The sequence below is a fragment of the Cervus elaphus genome, chromosome 4 (genome assembly GCF_910594005.1).
Source record: "Cervus elaphus chromosome 4, mCerEla1.1, whole genome shotgun sequence".
NCBI lineage: Eukaryota > Metazoa > Chordata > Mammalia > Artiodactyla > Cervidae > Cervus > Cervus elaphus.
This window is the reverse complement of record NC_057818.1, coordinates 37,041,958-37,060,463: the sequence shown is the minus strand read 5'-3', so window position 1 is coordinate 37,060,463 and position 18,506 is coordinate 37,041,958. Positions and strand designations below refer to the sequence as shown.

Below are 18,506 nucleotides of genomic sequence, written 5' to 3'. Positions count from 1 at the left end.
ACTCAGGCAATTTTGTGGAAAGGCCTGCATGGCAAGGAGCTGAAGACTTCTGCCTACAAGCAGCAAGGAACTGAGACTTCCTGCCAACAGCGATATAAATGAGTCACGTTGGCCCTCAGATGACTGCCACCCTGGCTGACAGCTTGACTGCAACTTCCTGAAGGGTCCTGGGCCAGGACCACCCCGCTAAATGGCTACCAGATTCGCAGTCCTTAGAAACTGTGGGACATAAGTGTTATTCCAAAGACACAAGTCTTGGGGGTAATTTGCCTTATAGAGATAGGTTATTAATAAACCCTTTGAAACTGCACTTCTGAGATGTATCCTACAGATATACAAATATTCAGTTCTATGAACTCTAATGATCAAAGCTCAGGAAATGATGCTGAAATTTTAGATAAATCCTTTTCTAGCCAAAGTTTTACAACTTACTACCAGAAACTTAAGAACCAAATACATTCAGATAATGTGTGTTCTCTTGTTATCTGCTCTATCTGGATTCTGGAACCAAAGAGTTTGGACAGCACATGTGTGAAAGGACAAACTACAAGGTTATTCATTATAGCAAGGTTATTCATTCTTTATCAGGGCACAAGATTATGACAACAACACTGGAAGAAATGCTTATTTAACTACAGCCACACAATGAAAAACTATACAGTTGTAAAAAAGAATGCTCCATATGTTTTGATATAAAAAGATCTCCAGGATATACTGTTTCACGAAAAAAACCAGCAAAGTATTGATATAAAGTAGTGTGCATAATATGCTTTCTTCTTTTATAAAAGAGAAAAAGAACATATTTCATATTTGCTTTTATCTGCATAAGAAACTCTCAAAAGAGTCACTATAAAGGAATCAAAGTGATTACCTTTCTGGGGGCTGAGGGGTGGGAATTAGGTGGATGGGGAACCAGTAGGAGGGTAAGACTTCACCTATTAACTTCTCATTTTAATCTCAGAACCTTGTGGAAGTATTTTTTTAAATCATGAAGATTTCTAACATTGCCAAAAGCACAGCACGACCACTCCATTGAGTTTTTCAACCAGCATATAAAAACATAGAAACAATGATAAAATACTAAAGCTTTCCAAGTCATAAGTACTTATACCATGATTTTCATTAGTTTCTTCTGCTTATTCTAGTCATGCCTCCTAGAAATCATCACAGTACTAATTCTGTGTTCTAATTTATTAGAATCATTATTTGAAGTGTTCATAAAATTTCACAGCTGAAAATAAATAGTTCAGTGGAGTCCAAAACTGATTCACCTGGGGGAGCGAATGAGATTGCCAGGCCCCACCATCAGTCTACCAAATGGGGACTCCTGAGGGGGACCACGGGGAGCCAGACTCTGAAACTGTATTTAAAATAAAACAAAACAACAACACAAAAGAACAAAACCTTTCTGGGCTGATACTGATGCAATCCCTGCCCCCCTGGCACACACGAAGGAACTAGGGTGCAAAGATATAAAGGAACTTTTAAAAAGAAAACCAATGAAGAACAGTTAGCACTGGAATGAACACTCATCTTTGACTCCCTAATCCTGTTTGTTTTCAGCTCCCTCTGGCCCAACTGACGGTGAAGGCCCCAAAAGAAAAAGGATGTGTTGTAACATCATGTAGAACTTTTAGTCTCCCTTTTGTCAAACTTTAGATCTAAACTAACTAGGGTTATGTTCTTCCTTTCCTTTCACCCAACCTCTATTTAAGTTTTCTGGTTTCTTTCCATTTGTCAGTTGTAGAAGACAACTGCACATGTGTTTAATAGCTTGTAAAATATTTTGTATATTTTAAATTTTTCCCAGATCAGGACAGTAAGCCTGTTGTCTCTGAAACTCTGTCAATAGACTAGAGCAAGAATTGGGAAACTATGACCTGTACAGCCCACTATCTGTTTTTGTAAATAAAGTTTTATTAAAGCACAGCCATATCTATTCATGTTCATGCTGTCTATGACTGTTTTGCTGCTATCATGGCTGACTTAAGTAGTCGTGGCACTAACAGCCCTTTGCAAAATAAGTTGCTGATTCCATTCTAAAATCATGAAATTTATCTCCAGTCACTAAGGATAGAAATGTTAAGAATCTCTTCATAGTTATGTTATGATGATGACTATCATGACAGTCAATTCTTCTGGTGGAAGTGATAATTAGCAATAAATAGCTAAACACTAGGGGAGGAGAAACAAAAGATCTACAAGTTAGGCATTGGCGACCTGACTGTGTGATAAATATTCCAGACATACAAAAGGGGGGAACCATCCTGGCTCTGGACGGTGACCCGGTGAGACCTCGCCCTGCCTCCCAGCCTACCTGTTCTGCCAGCCAGGCAATGTGCTTAACCTCCTTGCCGCCTCCCGCTGTGCTGGTGGCACCCAGCATGGCATTGAGCTCAGCCAACACCTGTGGGAGGAGAGCCATTATGTTGGTGTGGATAGCTACGAACCAGGAGTGTGCGGTGGCTGTGTCCTTGCAACGGAGGATCAACGTGTTCCTGCTATCAGGAGAATGGAGCTCTATCAATCTGTGTGGAAAAAGAAAAAAGAAAATGAGCTAGATCAGAAGCCATCAAAACTGCCATGGTTCAACATACATAACTGAAAATCGACTTTAATTTTACATTCCAGAATATAAATGCTTTTTCTTAACTCCTTAGAGTCCAATCCCAGAGAAATCCACATGTGGAAAGATCATCACGAAAGACTAACTGCTGGGTCTGCTGTCAGTATTCATGAAATGACCTGAAATGAGAGAACCTAGTGTAGAATCCGGAGCAAGAACACTTTGCTCCACCTTCATTTCCAAGTCAAAGAAATGGAGAGCCTGCTTGTTGAATCTCATGGGCACATTGTAATGAAAGAATTTTTTTTTTAAATACTTAGAAAATTCTGGCATATAGAATTGCTAGGTAAGTAAAACTTATTGCCAAAAATTGAACTGAAATTTCCACTGTGTGAAATAAAATAGCTGAAGAATACGACTCTCTATGAAAATTTGGAATTGTTTTCTAGGATCTGGGTAATGTCGAATGATTAAATCATCCTCTAAGTAGTGGAGGAAAAATAGTTAAGAAATCTTCAACTCTATGACTATTATTTATTAATGCTCAACTGAGAACAATCTCTACTTCAAAAGTAACCTTTAGGACTTATTTAAATTTTTTTAAAGGTACACGCAACCAATTCCTTATAAAGCAATTTGCTGGGTACTATCTTGTGTTTTGATCAAAGCTTTTGCCAAGATGAATTTTAAAAATCAATCAATAAATGACTTACATATGTTCACCACTGTGCTCTAACAGTGAACATTTATATCTTTTAAAAGGGAAAAAATAAAAAGCTCTTAGGAGTGTTTTTCATGGTAGGCTGAAAACTGACAAACTGCCACTGACCAAGGAGAGAACTTCTTATTCTTTCATCTTTCTGAAGACAGTTTTTGCTTCCTTGCAGCCCTGTCACGAGATCCCACAGTACCTGACAAACATGACTGGTTTACAGGTACACCAACCAGCATGTCTGCCTTGAAGCTTGCATCCCTCTCTCTGGTCATATTTAGAAATTCCTTTATAATTCCACATATTAAAAAAAAAATTCCACATATTTTAACTTGCCATACTTAATGGGGCAAATATTCATTCTCATTTGAGCTCTGGTCAGTCCATTCTTTCTTAAATAAACATTTAATGAAAACCTACTGTTTTCCAGATTCTATGCTTGACACTGTCCTAAAGATACAATAGTGAAAAAAATAGAGAAAAACTAGTCTCTCCTCTCACTGGGCCTATCATCTAATGGGGAAGGCAGAAAGTTTATATTTAACTAATATACAAGTCACAAAAACTACTTCTATAAAGAACTGTGATGACTACCACAGAATTCTTGGCTCAAAAAGACACTCCTGAGATGTTAGCAGCAAAGCAGGACTGCAATGGGGGCCTCTTCACCACTAGGGCACACTTACCAAACTGGTATACAGCTTATAAACACATCTATCCATGCTACCTACCTACTTATCCACTGACATGTCCTCCCACTAGACTTACCCTGCTAGCTACCTGAAGGTCTACCCACCAGTCTACCCATGTTTCTTATGACTTCACAGTTTTACAGCAACAGCCAAATAGGCCAGAGAGTTCTAGAAAATAGTCAAAACATAAAATAAGATCTGTGACCAGTCGAAACACTTCACAAAGCCCATACCTGAATCATCTTTAGATTGCAAGTCACAAGCTATTTTGCTTCTGTTTTAGTTATAGTTCTGATGAGCTTATTTGATTTCCTATCCTATAGCTAAATACAGCAAGAAGTAGTTTGAGATTAAAACTTTGGGGGTTTTGAATAGCAGGTTAAGTCTGGATATTAATTGGTAAGCAACGTGGAATCACTGAGGATTCTGAACAAGGGGACAATATGATCAAGACAATGAATTAAAAAATTAACTTTATGAGATATGTGTACACCTAGGTTCAGAGGAGCATCGTTCACAATAACCAAAAGGTGGGAATAACCCAAATGTCCACCAATGGGATGGATAAACAAAATGGGATACACACACACACATAATATTCAGCTTTAAAAAGGGAAGAAACTCTGACACATGCTACACAGTACGAGTGAACCTTGAGAGGCTTATTCTTAATGAAACAAACCTATCACAAGAGGGCAAATATTATATGAGTCCACTTATATGAGGTACCTAGAGTAGTCACAGTCACAGAAACAAAAACTAGGATGGTAGTGGCTGGGGGTGGGAGGAGAGGGAAATGGAGAGCTGTCGAGTGGGTACAATTTTTGTTGTACAAGAGGAAAAGTTTTGAAGATTGGTATTATAGTAATATGAATATAATTAATACCACTGAACTACACATTTAAAAATAGTTAAGATGGTAAATTTTATGTTGTGTGTGTGTGTGCATGTGTGTGCTCAGTTGCTCAGTCATGGGATTGAATCTTTGCAACCCCATAGACTATAGCCAACCAGGCTCCTCTGTCCATGGGATTTCCCAGGCAAGAATACAGGAATGAATTGCCATTTGCTCCTCCAGAAAAATACTTATGATGGTAAATCTTATGTTATGTGTATTTTATCACAATTAAAAATAATAAGCTAAAAAATAATTTTATGGTGTGATGTAAGGTGGATTACAATAGAGAAATGGCCTGGGGAGATTTAATTGGACCCAAAAAGGATGAAACTATCTGCTGAGTCACCAGCAGGACACACACTCCTAGGCAGCAGGAACTCTTCCATCCAAAGAGCCCAGAATAAGTAGAGAGAAGAAAAGAGATTTCTGACAAATAGCTTAATATTCACATTGACCTTTATTTAGTTTTCTATACTATTTTATAAGTTTTTTCTTTTTAATGTTATTTTTCACTATATCAATTGTTGATGACATGGTCCTTAACATAAATATTGATATTTGTTGGCTAAAAAATGATTATATTCTCTAAAAAAAATTATACACTTATTATGGAAGATTTAAAACAGTACATTACCCCGACTCCCTGGCCCTGAACTCCTGGCAACTGTTGATCTGTTCCCAAGAAATCTGTAGTATGTAACTTTCTCACTTAACAATATGCATTTAAGGTTCCTCCATGTCTTTTGTGGCTTGAGAGCTTACTTTTTTTTCTGGCTGAATAATATTCCACTGTCTGGAGGAACCATAGTTTGTTTATCCATTCACCTAGGGAAGGTCCTTTTGGTTGTTTTCAAATTTTGGCGATTATGATTAAAGCATTCATGTGTAGGTTTCTGTGTGGACCTAAGTTTTTGACTCCTTTGGGTAAATACTAAGGAGCACAATTGTGGGGTCACATGGTAAGACTACTATGTTTAGCTTTGTAAGAAACTGCCGAACTGTCTTCCAAAGTAGCTGTATCATTCTGCATTCCCCTCACTGATGACTAAGCCTTCCTGGTATTGTACATCTTTACCAGCATGTGGTACTATTGGCTGTATTCTGGCCATTCTAGTATGTGTACAGTGACATCTTATTGTTTTAATTCACAATTCCTTAATGGAATATGATTTTAGCACCTTTCATCTGCCTATTTGTCATCTCTATTTCTTCTTTGGTGAAGTGTCTGTTGCCCATTTTAAAACAGGGTTGTCTTCTTATTACTGAGTTTTAGAATTCTTTGTATATTTCAGTTGTCAGTCCTTTATTTCATATGTATTTTACAAAGATTTTTCTCCCAGTCCTCAGCTTATCTCTTTGTTCTCTTAACAGTGCGTGATGGTTAATTTTATGTGTCAACTTGACTGGGCTAAGTAAGGTATGTCCAGGTAGCTGGTAAAACATTGTTTCCAGGTGTGTCTGTGAAGGTGTTTCTGCAATAGATTAGCATCACCAGTAGAATGAGTAAAGGAGATGGCCCTTGCCAGTGCGGCTGGGCATCATCCAATTCACCGAGGGCATAAATAGAATAAAAAAAGCAGAGGAGAGGCAAATTTGCTCTGTTTTTAAGTTGGGACATTCACCTTCTCCAGCCCTCAAACACTGGTACTCCTGGTTCTTGGGCCTTTGAACTCGGGGTGAATTTTAAGACTGGCTTTTCTGTTTCTCCAGCTTGCAGACCATGGGACTTCGTTTCCACAACTGCATGAGTTAATTCCTATAATAAGTAAATAAACCTATCTATCCATCCTATTGTTTGTTTCTCTGGAGAACCCTAGTACACAGTGTCTGTTACACAGCAGAAGCTTTCATTGTTAATAAAGTTCAACTTGAAAAAAAAAAAAAAAAAGTTCAACTTGTAAAGTTTTCTTTAATGTACTGTGCTTCTGGTATTTTATCTAAGGAGTCATTTACAAATTTAAAGGGAATTTTTAAAAAGCATAATCCTACAAACTCAGGGAGAAGATCAGAGGAGCGACTACAACAAAATTTTGGAAGCTGGCAAGCAGACAGAGAAGTTAAATGATTTAGCAAACCTAAGAAAAGTAGGGGAGAGTCAAACCCGAGCCAGTCCAAGTTGCAGAATCCTGAAGAGACCGAGGAATTGGAGGCACCAGTTACCTCTGGAAGTGGGAGTAAAGCACACAGCTAAAATAGAGAGGCCAGCTGACCAGTTCAGCATTCCCCACACCCAGCAGCTAGTGAATACCCCACCCTCAATTCAGCAGAAGCCTGACCTCCACCCTCATCCCACCACACTGAATGCAGGAGCCAGGGATGTCCTTAGTTTAGGCCCTTTACTGGGCTGACCATTTTCTACAGAGGCTGTTCATTTCTACCTGGTTGCTTTGGCACTGTGACCAGCTTAACATCCTTAATCACGTGCTAAAAGTTCAGTCGCAAAACCATGACGAAAAATTTCTTTCACTCCTCCTACTGACCTACTTAACACTAAAGGCAGGAATCAGCTCTTCCTTCTCTGGGCACAAAACGTTCACTTTCTGAAAAAGCCTTCAGACCTCATACAGTTCCTGTGAGAGTCTCTCAGGCACAGGCCCTTGGCCATAGTTAAAACTCTGAAAATCCTGATGTTAAAGATCCTACTTATTAATAAGTGAAAGAAAGGAAAATAAGTCTGTTATAAAATAAACTTAACCTGATTAAGCAGAAGATCATGGGACCACTAGGCTAAAAAAGGGGAAAACAGGAAGTAAAAAGTTCCCTAGGACAGAATCACCAACTTTTCATCAAAAGAGAAAATTTGCAGTGTTTCTTAAAATATGATTGTAAAATAGGAAATTAAACTAGAAGAAACAGAACATAAACTCCACAACAGGACTAATGATTCTAGGATCCAGAAGTCTGCCTTTGAAGAAGCAGCCCCTGGAGCTGATAAAGGGAACAAAGTGTTTCCTAATGTTGACTGCTGTCTTAAAAGACAAATTCAAATGAAAACTACTAAGAGTTTGGAGGCAGTCTGCCAGTCATTGTTTGGGCCCACAGGAGAGAGGAGGAGACAGCTACAGTGTGAAGAGGTCTGGCCTCCAGTCAAACCACTGAGGATTTCCTGAGAAAAGCAATTACATTCTGACCAGATGAATCAGATCATGGTTAGGTCCACAGGGTATAAGATTCTGTAAGTCTAGCCTGCTTTATTTCTTCTGTTCAGAAAAGTCTTTGTCATAAAGTATGAGTTCAATTTATAATAATGTTCAATTAATAATCATGTTGTTGTTATGTTATAAAGCCAAAATTTACCTTTTACATGGAAAATGGCCAAAGCGAAGATGACCCAGACCTTGTGAACCTCTTCAATGATAACAGTTACATTTCTGAAAAGCAGTGTTTAAGAACACCTTTTTCTTGATAAACTCTGCACTGCCCATAATGCTGTTTGCTAAGGAACAGGCTCATGTTCTCTCCCTGGAGTTTGTCATTATTTATTTAGCTTTCAGTTTCCACAATGAACTGCTTATAATGATCAGAAGCATCTAGTGAGGTCTTGAAAGAGGAGAGGTGGAAAAAGCAAATAAATTTCTTCCCCCTCCTCACTTACACATTCTGATAGTCAGCACTTTTTTCCAGCTTTAGATAGTCAAACTAAATCAATGTAGTGAAACAGAGGGGAAAAAAAGGTTGCTTTCCTCTCCTGTCAAAGAAGTCTTTACATAAACACAAAGGATGAACCACAAAGAGATTCCACTACACATTCATCAGAACAGTTAATGTTAAAAAGACTGACACTATCAGTGTTGGTATGGATGTGGCTGGTAGGAATGTAAGACGGCACAACCACTTTGGAAAAAAGTCTCGCAGGTTTTTGAAAAAAACTAAACATACACCTATCCTTTGAGTCAGCAGTTTCACTCCTAAGAACTTACCCACAAGAACTAAAAACGTATGCCCACAAGAATTGTAACCATCAATAGGAAAATTGATAAAGAAACTATGAAACTGTGGTATATCCATAAAATATGCTACTACTTAGCAATAAAAGAGAAAGAACTATTGTTACATATAACAGGAAGGATGAAGCTCAAGAATCTTACACTGGAAACCAACACAACACTGTAAAGCAATCTTACTTCAATTAAAAAATAAATTAAAAAAAATCTTACACTGAGTAAAATAATTCTATCACAAAAAGTACACATGACATGACTATAATTTTATGAAGTTTTAGAATAGTTGAAACCAATATATGACAGCAAGTCAGAACAAGAGTAGCCTTGGACTGTGGGAGAGGGAATTGACCGGGGAGGGCAAAAGAAAACATCCCAGGGTTAAGAGTAATGTTTTGTACCTTGACAGGCTTGGGTTACACAATTGAATGCATCTGTTAAAACTTATGGTTTGTGTATTTTATTGTATGTAGATAGTATCTCAAAAGAAAAAAAGTTACAACAAAAACACTGAACTCTATATGTGTGCTTGAGTAGACGTAAGCATAGTAATGTATGTAATTCACTTTGAAATGAATCAAAAATATAAGATGGACTGATGGATGGCTAAATGGGCCTATTTGTGATAAAGCAAACATAGTAAAATGTTAATGGTAGAATCTAGGTGGTAGAAAAATGAGTGTTGACTGTAAAATTATTTTGACTTTGCTGTAAGTTTGAAGATTTTCACAACAAAACATGAGGGAAAAAATTAGGGCTACAATGTGATAAATATCTTGGTGACAGATGTCCTGATAAAATTTATTTTTATTGTTCCTAAATGAACTGTTTCTCTCCATGGCTTTAAACATTGCAGTTGTGTTACCTGTAATGACATTCCCTTTGACAGAGCTGAGATAAATTTTAGGATGAATGAGCTCGAAATGATTTTATAGATACTATCTTATTTATTCTTGAAGTAGTTCTAAAAAACAGAGTTGAACATGTATTATTATGCTCATTTTATGGAAGGAAAAAAATAGGAGGACAGGAAACTTAAGGGACTTATTTAAGGTTATAAGGACACCAGCAGCAGGTATAATAATAATATACTGGGAGCATTCTATGCCAATTTTATAATAATTTTCTTATTTAAGCTTTCTTATATTTTCTTATTTAAGCTTCTTATATAAGCTTTCATTTTCTACAGGAGGAAACCATGGCTTATGGAAAACAAATAGCTTGGCTGAAGTGTCCAAGTCCACCACCCTAACTTTAGTCTAATGAGTCAATGGCTCTTAACTTTTTTTTAACCAAGACACACAGGACAAGTACCCACACCCCTGCGGGGATAACCAAAGTCACATGTAATTCTTCCAGGTGCCTGCAATTCTAGGTTTTTCTTTTTCTCTAGAAAGCACGCTTGGAATGCAAGTAAGAGTGATATAAGAATAACTTTGAATCTCTTTTGATTTATATTTTACAAAAAGCAGATCATATGCAAATTTGGTATTTCTTTTTTTGGCTGCATTGTGGGGCATACTGGATCTTAGTTCCCCGATCAAAGATTGAAACTGTGCCCCCTGCAGTGGGAGCATCGAGTCAACCTCAGGACTGCCAGGGAAGTCCTCAATTTTGGTATTTCAAGCACAAATGAATTACTCAATTTGGTAATTCAAGCACATTCAATCAGAAATGAATTACTTTACAGAATTAAGCCTGAGAATCTGCAACAGCCTGACTCTTCTAAGAATTTCCCTTGTACAGTACACTTTGGTCAAGTAGACCAATCAATGGTCTTACTAAAGAGCATGGTGTGATACACTCTTGTAGCCCAAACTGCCCTCTCCATTTGGTTCTAAAAATCTATTTCAAATTTGACCATTGATCAAATGTCTTTAGCATACGTGCTAAAGAGAATGTAGCCCCAAGTTTCAATAAAGGTCAAGATTATTAAGCTCTGAAAGACGTCTTCGTGGATGATAAACTAGCAGAGCTTCCAGCAATATAGCCAAGTCATTTCATCTTCTTCCTTCCGTCTTTCCTCACTCCCACAACTCCAGTATCCTACAGAAACTGTGTAATACTTTTTCTTTTCTGACAATACTCAGATATAGCAGCAGCACTCCAAGTGCTATAGACTAAATGTTTGTGTCTCCGCCTCAAATCTGTATGTTAAAATTCTAACCCACATATGACAAGATTAGCAAATGGGGCCTCTATCAGGCAATTAGATCATGAGGGCAGAGCCCTCACAGATGGGACCAGTACTCTCCTGTGAGAGAGACCCCAGAGAGCTCTCTAGACTTCTCTGCCATTGTAGACATGGCAAGGAAATGACCACTGGAAGCGGGCCTTCACCAGACACTAAGTCTGCCAGTGCCTTGATCCTGTACTTCCCTCCTATCCCCTAACCATGAAAAATAAACTTCTGTTGTTTATAAGCCACCCAGTTTATTTATTTATTTTTTTTAACAGCAGCTTGGATGGACTAAGACAACAATCTCTCATTTTCAGAAATGATTTATAATGGGGGGACATAGCCTGAATACTTTCCTCAGCCTGACAGTCAGTTGACAAATTTAGTGGCTATTTGTTCTTCTTTAGTCACATTACAACTCTACTCTAGTCCTTACTATTTTTTTTTAAAAGTCCATGATTAAAAATAAATAAATAAATAAAAATAAAGTCCATGATTAACAGATCAAAGTTTCTACATAAACCTATCTCATTTGAGAAAAAAAAATTTAATTTGGATTTCAGAGGTGATTATTCACTTTACAAATTAGATTCTTGCTGTATGAAAAAAACATAGCATTTCTTCAAAGATCAAGCTGTTTTGTATTTACATATGATCCAATATATATATAATCTTTCACAAATAAACCTGTATGCCTGTATGTAACACAAAGTAATTTCTATGTCTTGAACTTTTAAAAGAAAGCAAATAAAAACAATACAAACATATCAGAATGTAATTTTCAAAATATGTATCTATGAGAATTCACTGGTGGTCCAGTGGTTAGGCGGAGAAGGCAATGGCACCCCACTCCAGTACTCTTGCCTAGAAAATCCCATGGATGAGGGATCCATGGTAAATCCGTGGTAAATCCCTCGTAGGCTGCAGTCCATGGGGTCACTAAGAGTCAGACACGACTGAGCGACTTCACTTTCACTTTTCACTTTCACGCATTAGAGAAGGAAATGACAACCTACTCCAGTGTTCTTGCCTGGAGAATCCCAGGGACGAGGGAGCCTGGTGGGCTGCTGTCTATGGGGTCGCACAGAGTTGGACACGACTGAAGTGACTTAGCAGCAGCAGCAGCCAGTGGTTAGGAATCCACACTTTTACCTCTGTAGACTCAGGAACTAAGATCCCACAAGCTACATAGCAAAGCCAAACAAAACGTGTGTGTGTGTGTATGTCTGTATACGTATGTGTGTGTGTGTGTGTGTGTGTGTGTGTATATATATATATACAGGATTCCCTGGTGGCTCAGACGTAAAGAATTAGCTTGCAATGCACACAAAGTTAAAGTTAGCAGTTAAGACTTTTTAAGCTACTATTTCTTATGATCCTGCTGTGTGTTTGACTCTATGCAAAGGGCTGCATGTGGTTATCTCATTTAATCTGCACAATTAAGCCTTTTTTCTTAACCAGTGAGAATATGAAGGTTTATAGAGGTGCAGGAACTTGCTCAGAGCCCTCCTTGGAGCAAGTGACCGAGTCGGGACTCAAACCAAGGCCTGTGTGATTGCAGAACTCAGAACAATATACTACAGAGGAGGAGCTTCTATGTCCCTATGGCCTAAGATGCTCAAGAAGGTCATTCACTTTCTTGTTGTCTTCTGTGAACCATCTCATCCTGACTAGGCACCTGACTATGCACTCAGATCAGAGGAGACCATAAAAGTCAAAGTAGATTATAAAAAGTTTGTCCTTGTGAAAGTGAAAGTTAGTTACTCAGTTGTGTCCGACTCTTTGTGACCCCATGGACTGTAGCCCACCAGGCTCCTCTGTCCATGGAATTCTCCAGGCAAGAACTCGGGAGTGGGCTGCCATTTCCTTCTCCAGGGGATCTTCCCAACTATCATTATCTTTCTTTTTTCCCTTAATGTCTATTCTAATACTAAGTTTAATGGTACCACTTCATGGCATTAATGAAGACAAAGTCATAGAAACCAAATGGTGATATAACTAGGAGGGACATTAGAAATTATTCAATCCAATGCTCTCATTTTATAAATGAGGAAACTGAGGTCAAGAGAAGCTAACTTGCAAGGGTGACATTAGTAGTTGATGCAACCTGATCTATAATGAAGATCTCTGATTCTTTTCACTATCCATAGAATAAGGAATTTCCTTCTATGGAGATATTTTTAGAAGTTTCTTGAGCAAGATTTTTTTCAGTTATTAAGTCATAATAACAACGAAGGAGTATTATTAACATTCCATAAAGGCATAAAATGAAAAGTAAAGGCCTCTTCTTTCCTTCTACCTTCTAATCCCACTTCACTCCCTAGGGATAACCATCATTAAGTTTCTTGTGTGTTCATCCAAAATTGTTTGGCCACCTGATGCAAAGAGCTGACTCACTGGAAAAGACCCCGAGGCTGGGAAAGATTGAAGGCAGGAGGAGAAGGGGACGACAGAGGACGAGATGGTAGGATGACATCACCGACTCAATGGACACGGGTTTAAGCAAACTCCAGGAGATAACGAAGGACTGGGAAGCCTGGCGTGCTGCAGTCCAGAGGGCCGCAAGGAGTCAGGCAAGACAGAGACTGAACAACAACAATACACATATATGTGTGAAGTAATTTAAATATGGAAGTCCAGAAGTGATTCTCTCATCTCAGATTGATGCTTTTCTTTACCTAATTTAGTCAACAGTCATAATATTGCATAACATATGCAAAAGCAGTATTCTAATATATCCATTTAAGTTTGCAAAGCTGTGAGCAGTATGTTCTCCTTAGGTACAGCTCACCTGTTCTCCAGGTCCGGCATGCTTAGGTTTCTAGCAGCAAAGCACATTTTGAGCGGGATGACCTTCCTGTCCTTGGTGCTGTTCTGGTGTTTTGGAGAACCAGAGTCCTCACTGCCACTAAAGCTGGGTGACTGGGGAGTGGCACTTTCCCAGGGCAGATCTGACACCAACGATGGCTTCTTGATATATGGTGTTACTTCTCGTATGAATTTAACTACGAACAAAAGTCAAAGGAGAAGGTCAGTATTTTTACTTCCTATGAAAAATAGCAACTGAAATATACACATACAGGAACCATCTGGCATGAAGTGGAAAAAAAAAATACACAAAGTTAAAAAGCCCGCCCACAGAATTTTAGGATTAGAGGGTGCTTCAAGAGCACAGGTAATCCAAATGACACACCACTACTCTATCCTAAAAACTGACTTCTGAGTCTTTGCACATTGTTTCTTCTCAGGACTCCCTTCTCCCTTTGCCTGCCTGGTCAACTCACCTCCTCAGCAGCCTATCCTGTTTACTCTCTCCAGGGTGTTGCCATTACTCACTCCTCTGTAATAACTTCTAAGCACCCTGGGTTGTAATCCTTTGTTAATAATACTTCAGTTCCCCTGCTGGCTGCAAGTTCCCCAAAGGCAGGGTTTATGGTTTAGTCAATCTTGATGTCCAACATTCAGACCAGTGCCTGTTCAGTAAATGTTTGAATACACGAGTAAAGGGGAAAAATGAGCAATTAAATACTTGAATTATCTCAGTAGTTGGACAACACGAATGAATCTGGAGATAGATTCATTACCTCCTGACAGAGCCCCATCTAGCTTTAAACAACTCTTAGCATTTAGAAACTTGAAAGTTTCACTCACTGGTTTGCTGTTTACAGAGGACATACAGAACAAACTTAATCTCTTCCACATGAGGGCCCTTCAAACATCTGAAGTTCCAGATTATCTCTCTCTTCTCCAGGCTAGGTATCTCTACTTCAATTAGATTCAACTCAATCAACATTTGTAGCTACCTTCCAAGTATCAGGCATTAGGCTAGCCCCTGAGAACACAAGAGCAGCTTAGGAATGGACTCTGCACTCAGGAATGCCCAGTCTAGTAAGGGAGACAGTTATGAAAACAAACCATCATAGTTTTGAAAAACAAGTACAAAGATATTGTACTTGTTTTTCTATTAATGGTAGCTTTCTATTAATGGTATTAAAGGGTTTTTCTATCAATGGTAGTCCCAAATTAAGATATGGCTTTTAATCAACAGAAAACATTTTTCTTTTTAAGTTCACTTTTAAGATGTATATTTCTTTTACCTCCTTTATGACTGGCAACTACTGTCATTTGAGGCATGGTGTTCTTATGTCAAAAACTAGATAAACTGAACATTATTAAAATCTTAAAAAGCATTAAAATTTCAATAAATAGTTGAATATAGATAAATCAGTTGCCATTTCCTCTGCTAACATCAATATATGTTACTTCAGGCATCTGCCTCCTCTCAAATTACACTGTGATAGGTCATTAGAGTAGTATCAAGGGAACTGAAAAACTAGAAAGATATGATCATTATCAATGTTTATCACTGTCATAATAGCTAGTATTAATATTTCATAGCCTTAGAAGCTTTACAAGCCTTCGAAACTTTACTAATAAATAGATTGTACGTATGTGTGTTTGTCAGTTGCAAGCAAGTAAAAATTCTAGGCATATATTAAACATTCAATAAATAGTAGTTGCCTTTCTTCTCTAAATTAAAAAGCTATAAAAGTTAAAAAAATTTAACAGCCATCAGTAGAAGAGGCAAAATTATTTTCTTATAAGTTATTGAACAAGATCTGCTAAAGTTAAACGTAATTCTAGAAGATACAATAATACTAATGTCAACATTTAGAAAGATTTATGTGTGTTTATGTGGGTGCTTTCTATGTCTAGTTATAATACATGTATTTTCTAGGTGGAGACAGTAAGAGTTAACTGCTTCAGGTTACCAAGGAGACTTTATCATCCTAGAAAAATGAGCAGGGGTGCACCTAGCATAGGCCTTGAGCAGCTGACTCAGGCATTTGAACACAGGCTTTAGTTTAGCTCCGTGCTTTCAAGAGAGAATAAGATCACAACTTTGGTAGAAATTCTTACAGTTTCCAGACATTGCTAATGGCAGAGACTTACTTTTTAAACATTTAAAGCAGTATATTAACTTTTGGGCTCACAACTGGGAGAAATTAAAGACATTCTAAATGACTATTCTTAAATACTATAGTGTTAGAAGAGCCCCTTTTACGACATACTCAGAAGATCACAGAGTGGCATCAATGAGCTTATTACTATACATATTTAAATGAAACAGACATAAACACACAGGCTAGTGCATGGCCTTATTAAAGGAGCAATGAGTTTTACTTGAGTTGATAACAATGGCACCCATACCCCCATCTAACTGGCCATCCACAATGATTGGAGAACCATAAACAGATATCTAATTTACCTGGGAAGCAGTACATGGGCTTATGTGATTTCAGTGTTCTGCTTTAAAACAAAGTAACTATCGCTTGTGTTTGTCCTGAGATTTTTAATTAATTTCATTACCCATCTTCCTGGGCTTCCCTGGTGGCTCAGAGGGTAAACAATCTGCCTGCAGTGCAGGAGACCTGAGTTCCATAACCTGAGTTGGGACGATTCCCTGGAGAAGGAAATGGCAACCCACTCCAGTATTCTTGCCTGGAGAATCCGGTGGACAGAGGAGCCTGGCAGGCTACAGCCCATGGGGTCACAGAGTCAGACACGACTGAGCACCTACGCAGAGCACCCATCTTCCTACTCCATTTCACTCCAAGGCCTGTCCAAGTCCATAGAAGTAGGAGATGCCTCCTTTCTGAGGATCTCAAATTACTACTGAGATGGAAAGGAGAACTCAAATTTCCTTTTAAATCTCTAAGCTACAGTGGAATAAATCCAAACAAACCAGAAATAAGGCAGCTCTGAAATTTGTCCCCAACAATTAAAATTTTAAAATTATGGCCTTTTATAATAAATTTATGCAAACTGGCAAAAAAGGATATTTTTTAGGCCTCAATTAAATTCTAACATGGCTATCTATTACTTTTATTCAAAAGTATTAGCTTTCATGCTTCTATATATATGAACATAGAACAAACAGTTGAAATAATTTGGGTATTTGGACTGTTTACTGTATAATTTCTCCTTGGTAGTCTTCGTCAACTACTAATCTTATATGGTAAAACCCACTGTGGGTCATTTATAAAGTAAATATTTAAAAAATGAATTTAAAAAGTGATTTTCTTTGGAATGTTTCTTCAAACTGCAAAAGAATATGCAAGCTTTTCAATTTTTCACAAAAAAATGTTTTAAACATCTTAGGTTTGCATTTTTAAATGTTTTTGTAAGGAAGACAGCTACCAGCAAATTTCCTTGTGGAAACTGCTAAACAGTAAGTAGATGTGTGTTGAAAATCCTTTATATAACTCATCCACAGCCAGAAAACACTGTGCATTTGAAAACTTACTTCAAATTACATATTTTTCTTTTCTTTTTGGTGTTGACATTTATGTTTATTTTCTGTGACACATCTCTGTTTTTATAAGTCAATTCTACTCTTAGTGCTTCTCCCTCCCCTAAAAAGAAGTACTGCTTTATGTGAAATAATGCCATCTGTGTCATTCCCTTTTTGCTTACTTCAAAACATACGAAAGCAGGGACTTCCTTTTGGTCCAGTGGCTAGGACTCCATACTCCCCCATGCAGGGGCCCAGGTTCCATCCCTGGTTGGGAAACTAGATCACACAGGCCGCAACTAAAGATCCTGCATGCTGCAACTAAGACCTGGCACAGTCAAATAAATAAAATAAAAAAATACTAAAAAAAAAATACAAAGCAGAGGACTGTTGACAACTGTAAGAAAGTCTTGACCACCTATATCATTAGAAAAAACGGAAAGATAAAGACTTTTATTTTCATTAAAGCAGAGGCAACAAGAAAGGCACTTTGCATAAGGCTGATTAGGAATAATTTATATTGCTTCTTAATCTCCTGCTAAGTAGAGGCTAGTTTTGTTTTGTTTTTTACTTAACCTTATCAGATTTTTAAAAACGATGTAAAATGACTCAAACACTATAAAACCAAAGGCAAAACTCAGGGTATATGAGAGTTACTAGGTGAAAAAAGTAAGTTCTCAAAAAAAAAGCTTTCATGTTTTAAAAAATTATATATAATTAGTATGTTCATAAAGTACTCAAGAAAATATGCCCATTTGCTAATAATGGTTATATCTGTATTGTAATTACAGTGATTTCTTCTTTTGAAAGTTATTTCTACAATGCTTGAACTTTTAAATAAGCATGTGTTTTTGTTCTATTAAATAAATAATACTAAAGTTAATTCTGGGCTTCCCTTGTGGTTCAGCTGAAACCCCCTGCAATGTGGGAGCCCTGGGTTCGATCCCTGGGATGGGAAGATCCCCTGGAGAAGGGAAAGGCTACCCACTCCAGTATTCTGGCCTGGAGAATTCCATGGACTGTATAGTCCATGGGGTTGCAAAGAGTCGGACACAGCTGAGCAACTTAATACATGCCCTCAAATAACAAAGAAAAACATGGATTAGAAGGCAATTTCAGAAAAAGATTCAAGAGCGGAGACAATAACAGTGGGGAAAAGGACTGTTCCATAAATGTGGAGAGGACAACGGAGTATCAGCGTGCAGCTGTCGTCTGTCTGTATC

General features: G+C 37.8%; 1 protein-coding gene across 1 annotated transcript in view; it reads right to left on the bottom strand.

The window, feature by feature from the left end:
- SNTB2 (syntrophin beta 2) overlaps positions 1-18,506 on the bottom strand; it is a 64,532-nt gene that overhangs the window by 16,499 nt on the left and 29,527 nt on the right. Inside the window, exons 2-3 of the mRNA XM_043898936.1 lie at positions 13,780-13,993; positions 2,318-2,528 (exon numbers count right to left, since the gene is read on the bottom strand). Of these exons, the coding sequence (XP_043754871.1) occupies positions 2,318-2,528; positions 13,780-13,993 (425 nt within the window). The remainder of the gene's footprint in view (positions 1-2,317; positions 2,529-13,779; positions 13,994-18,506) is intronic.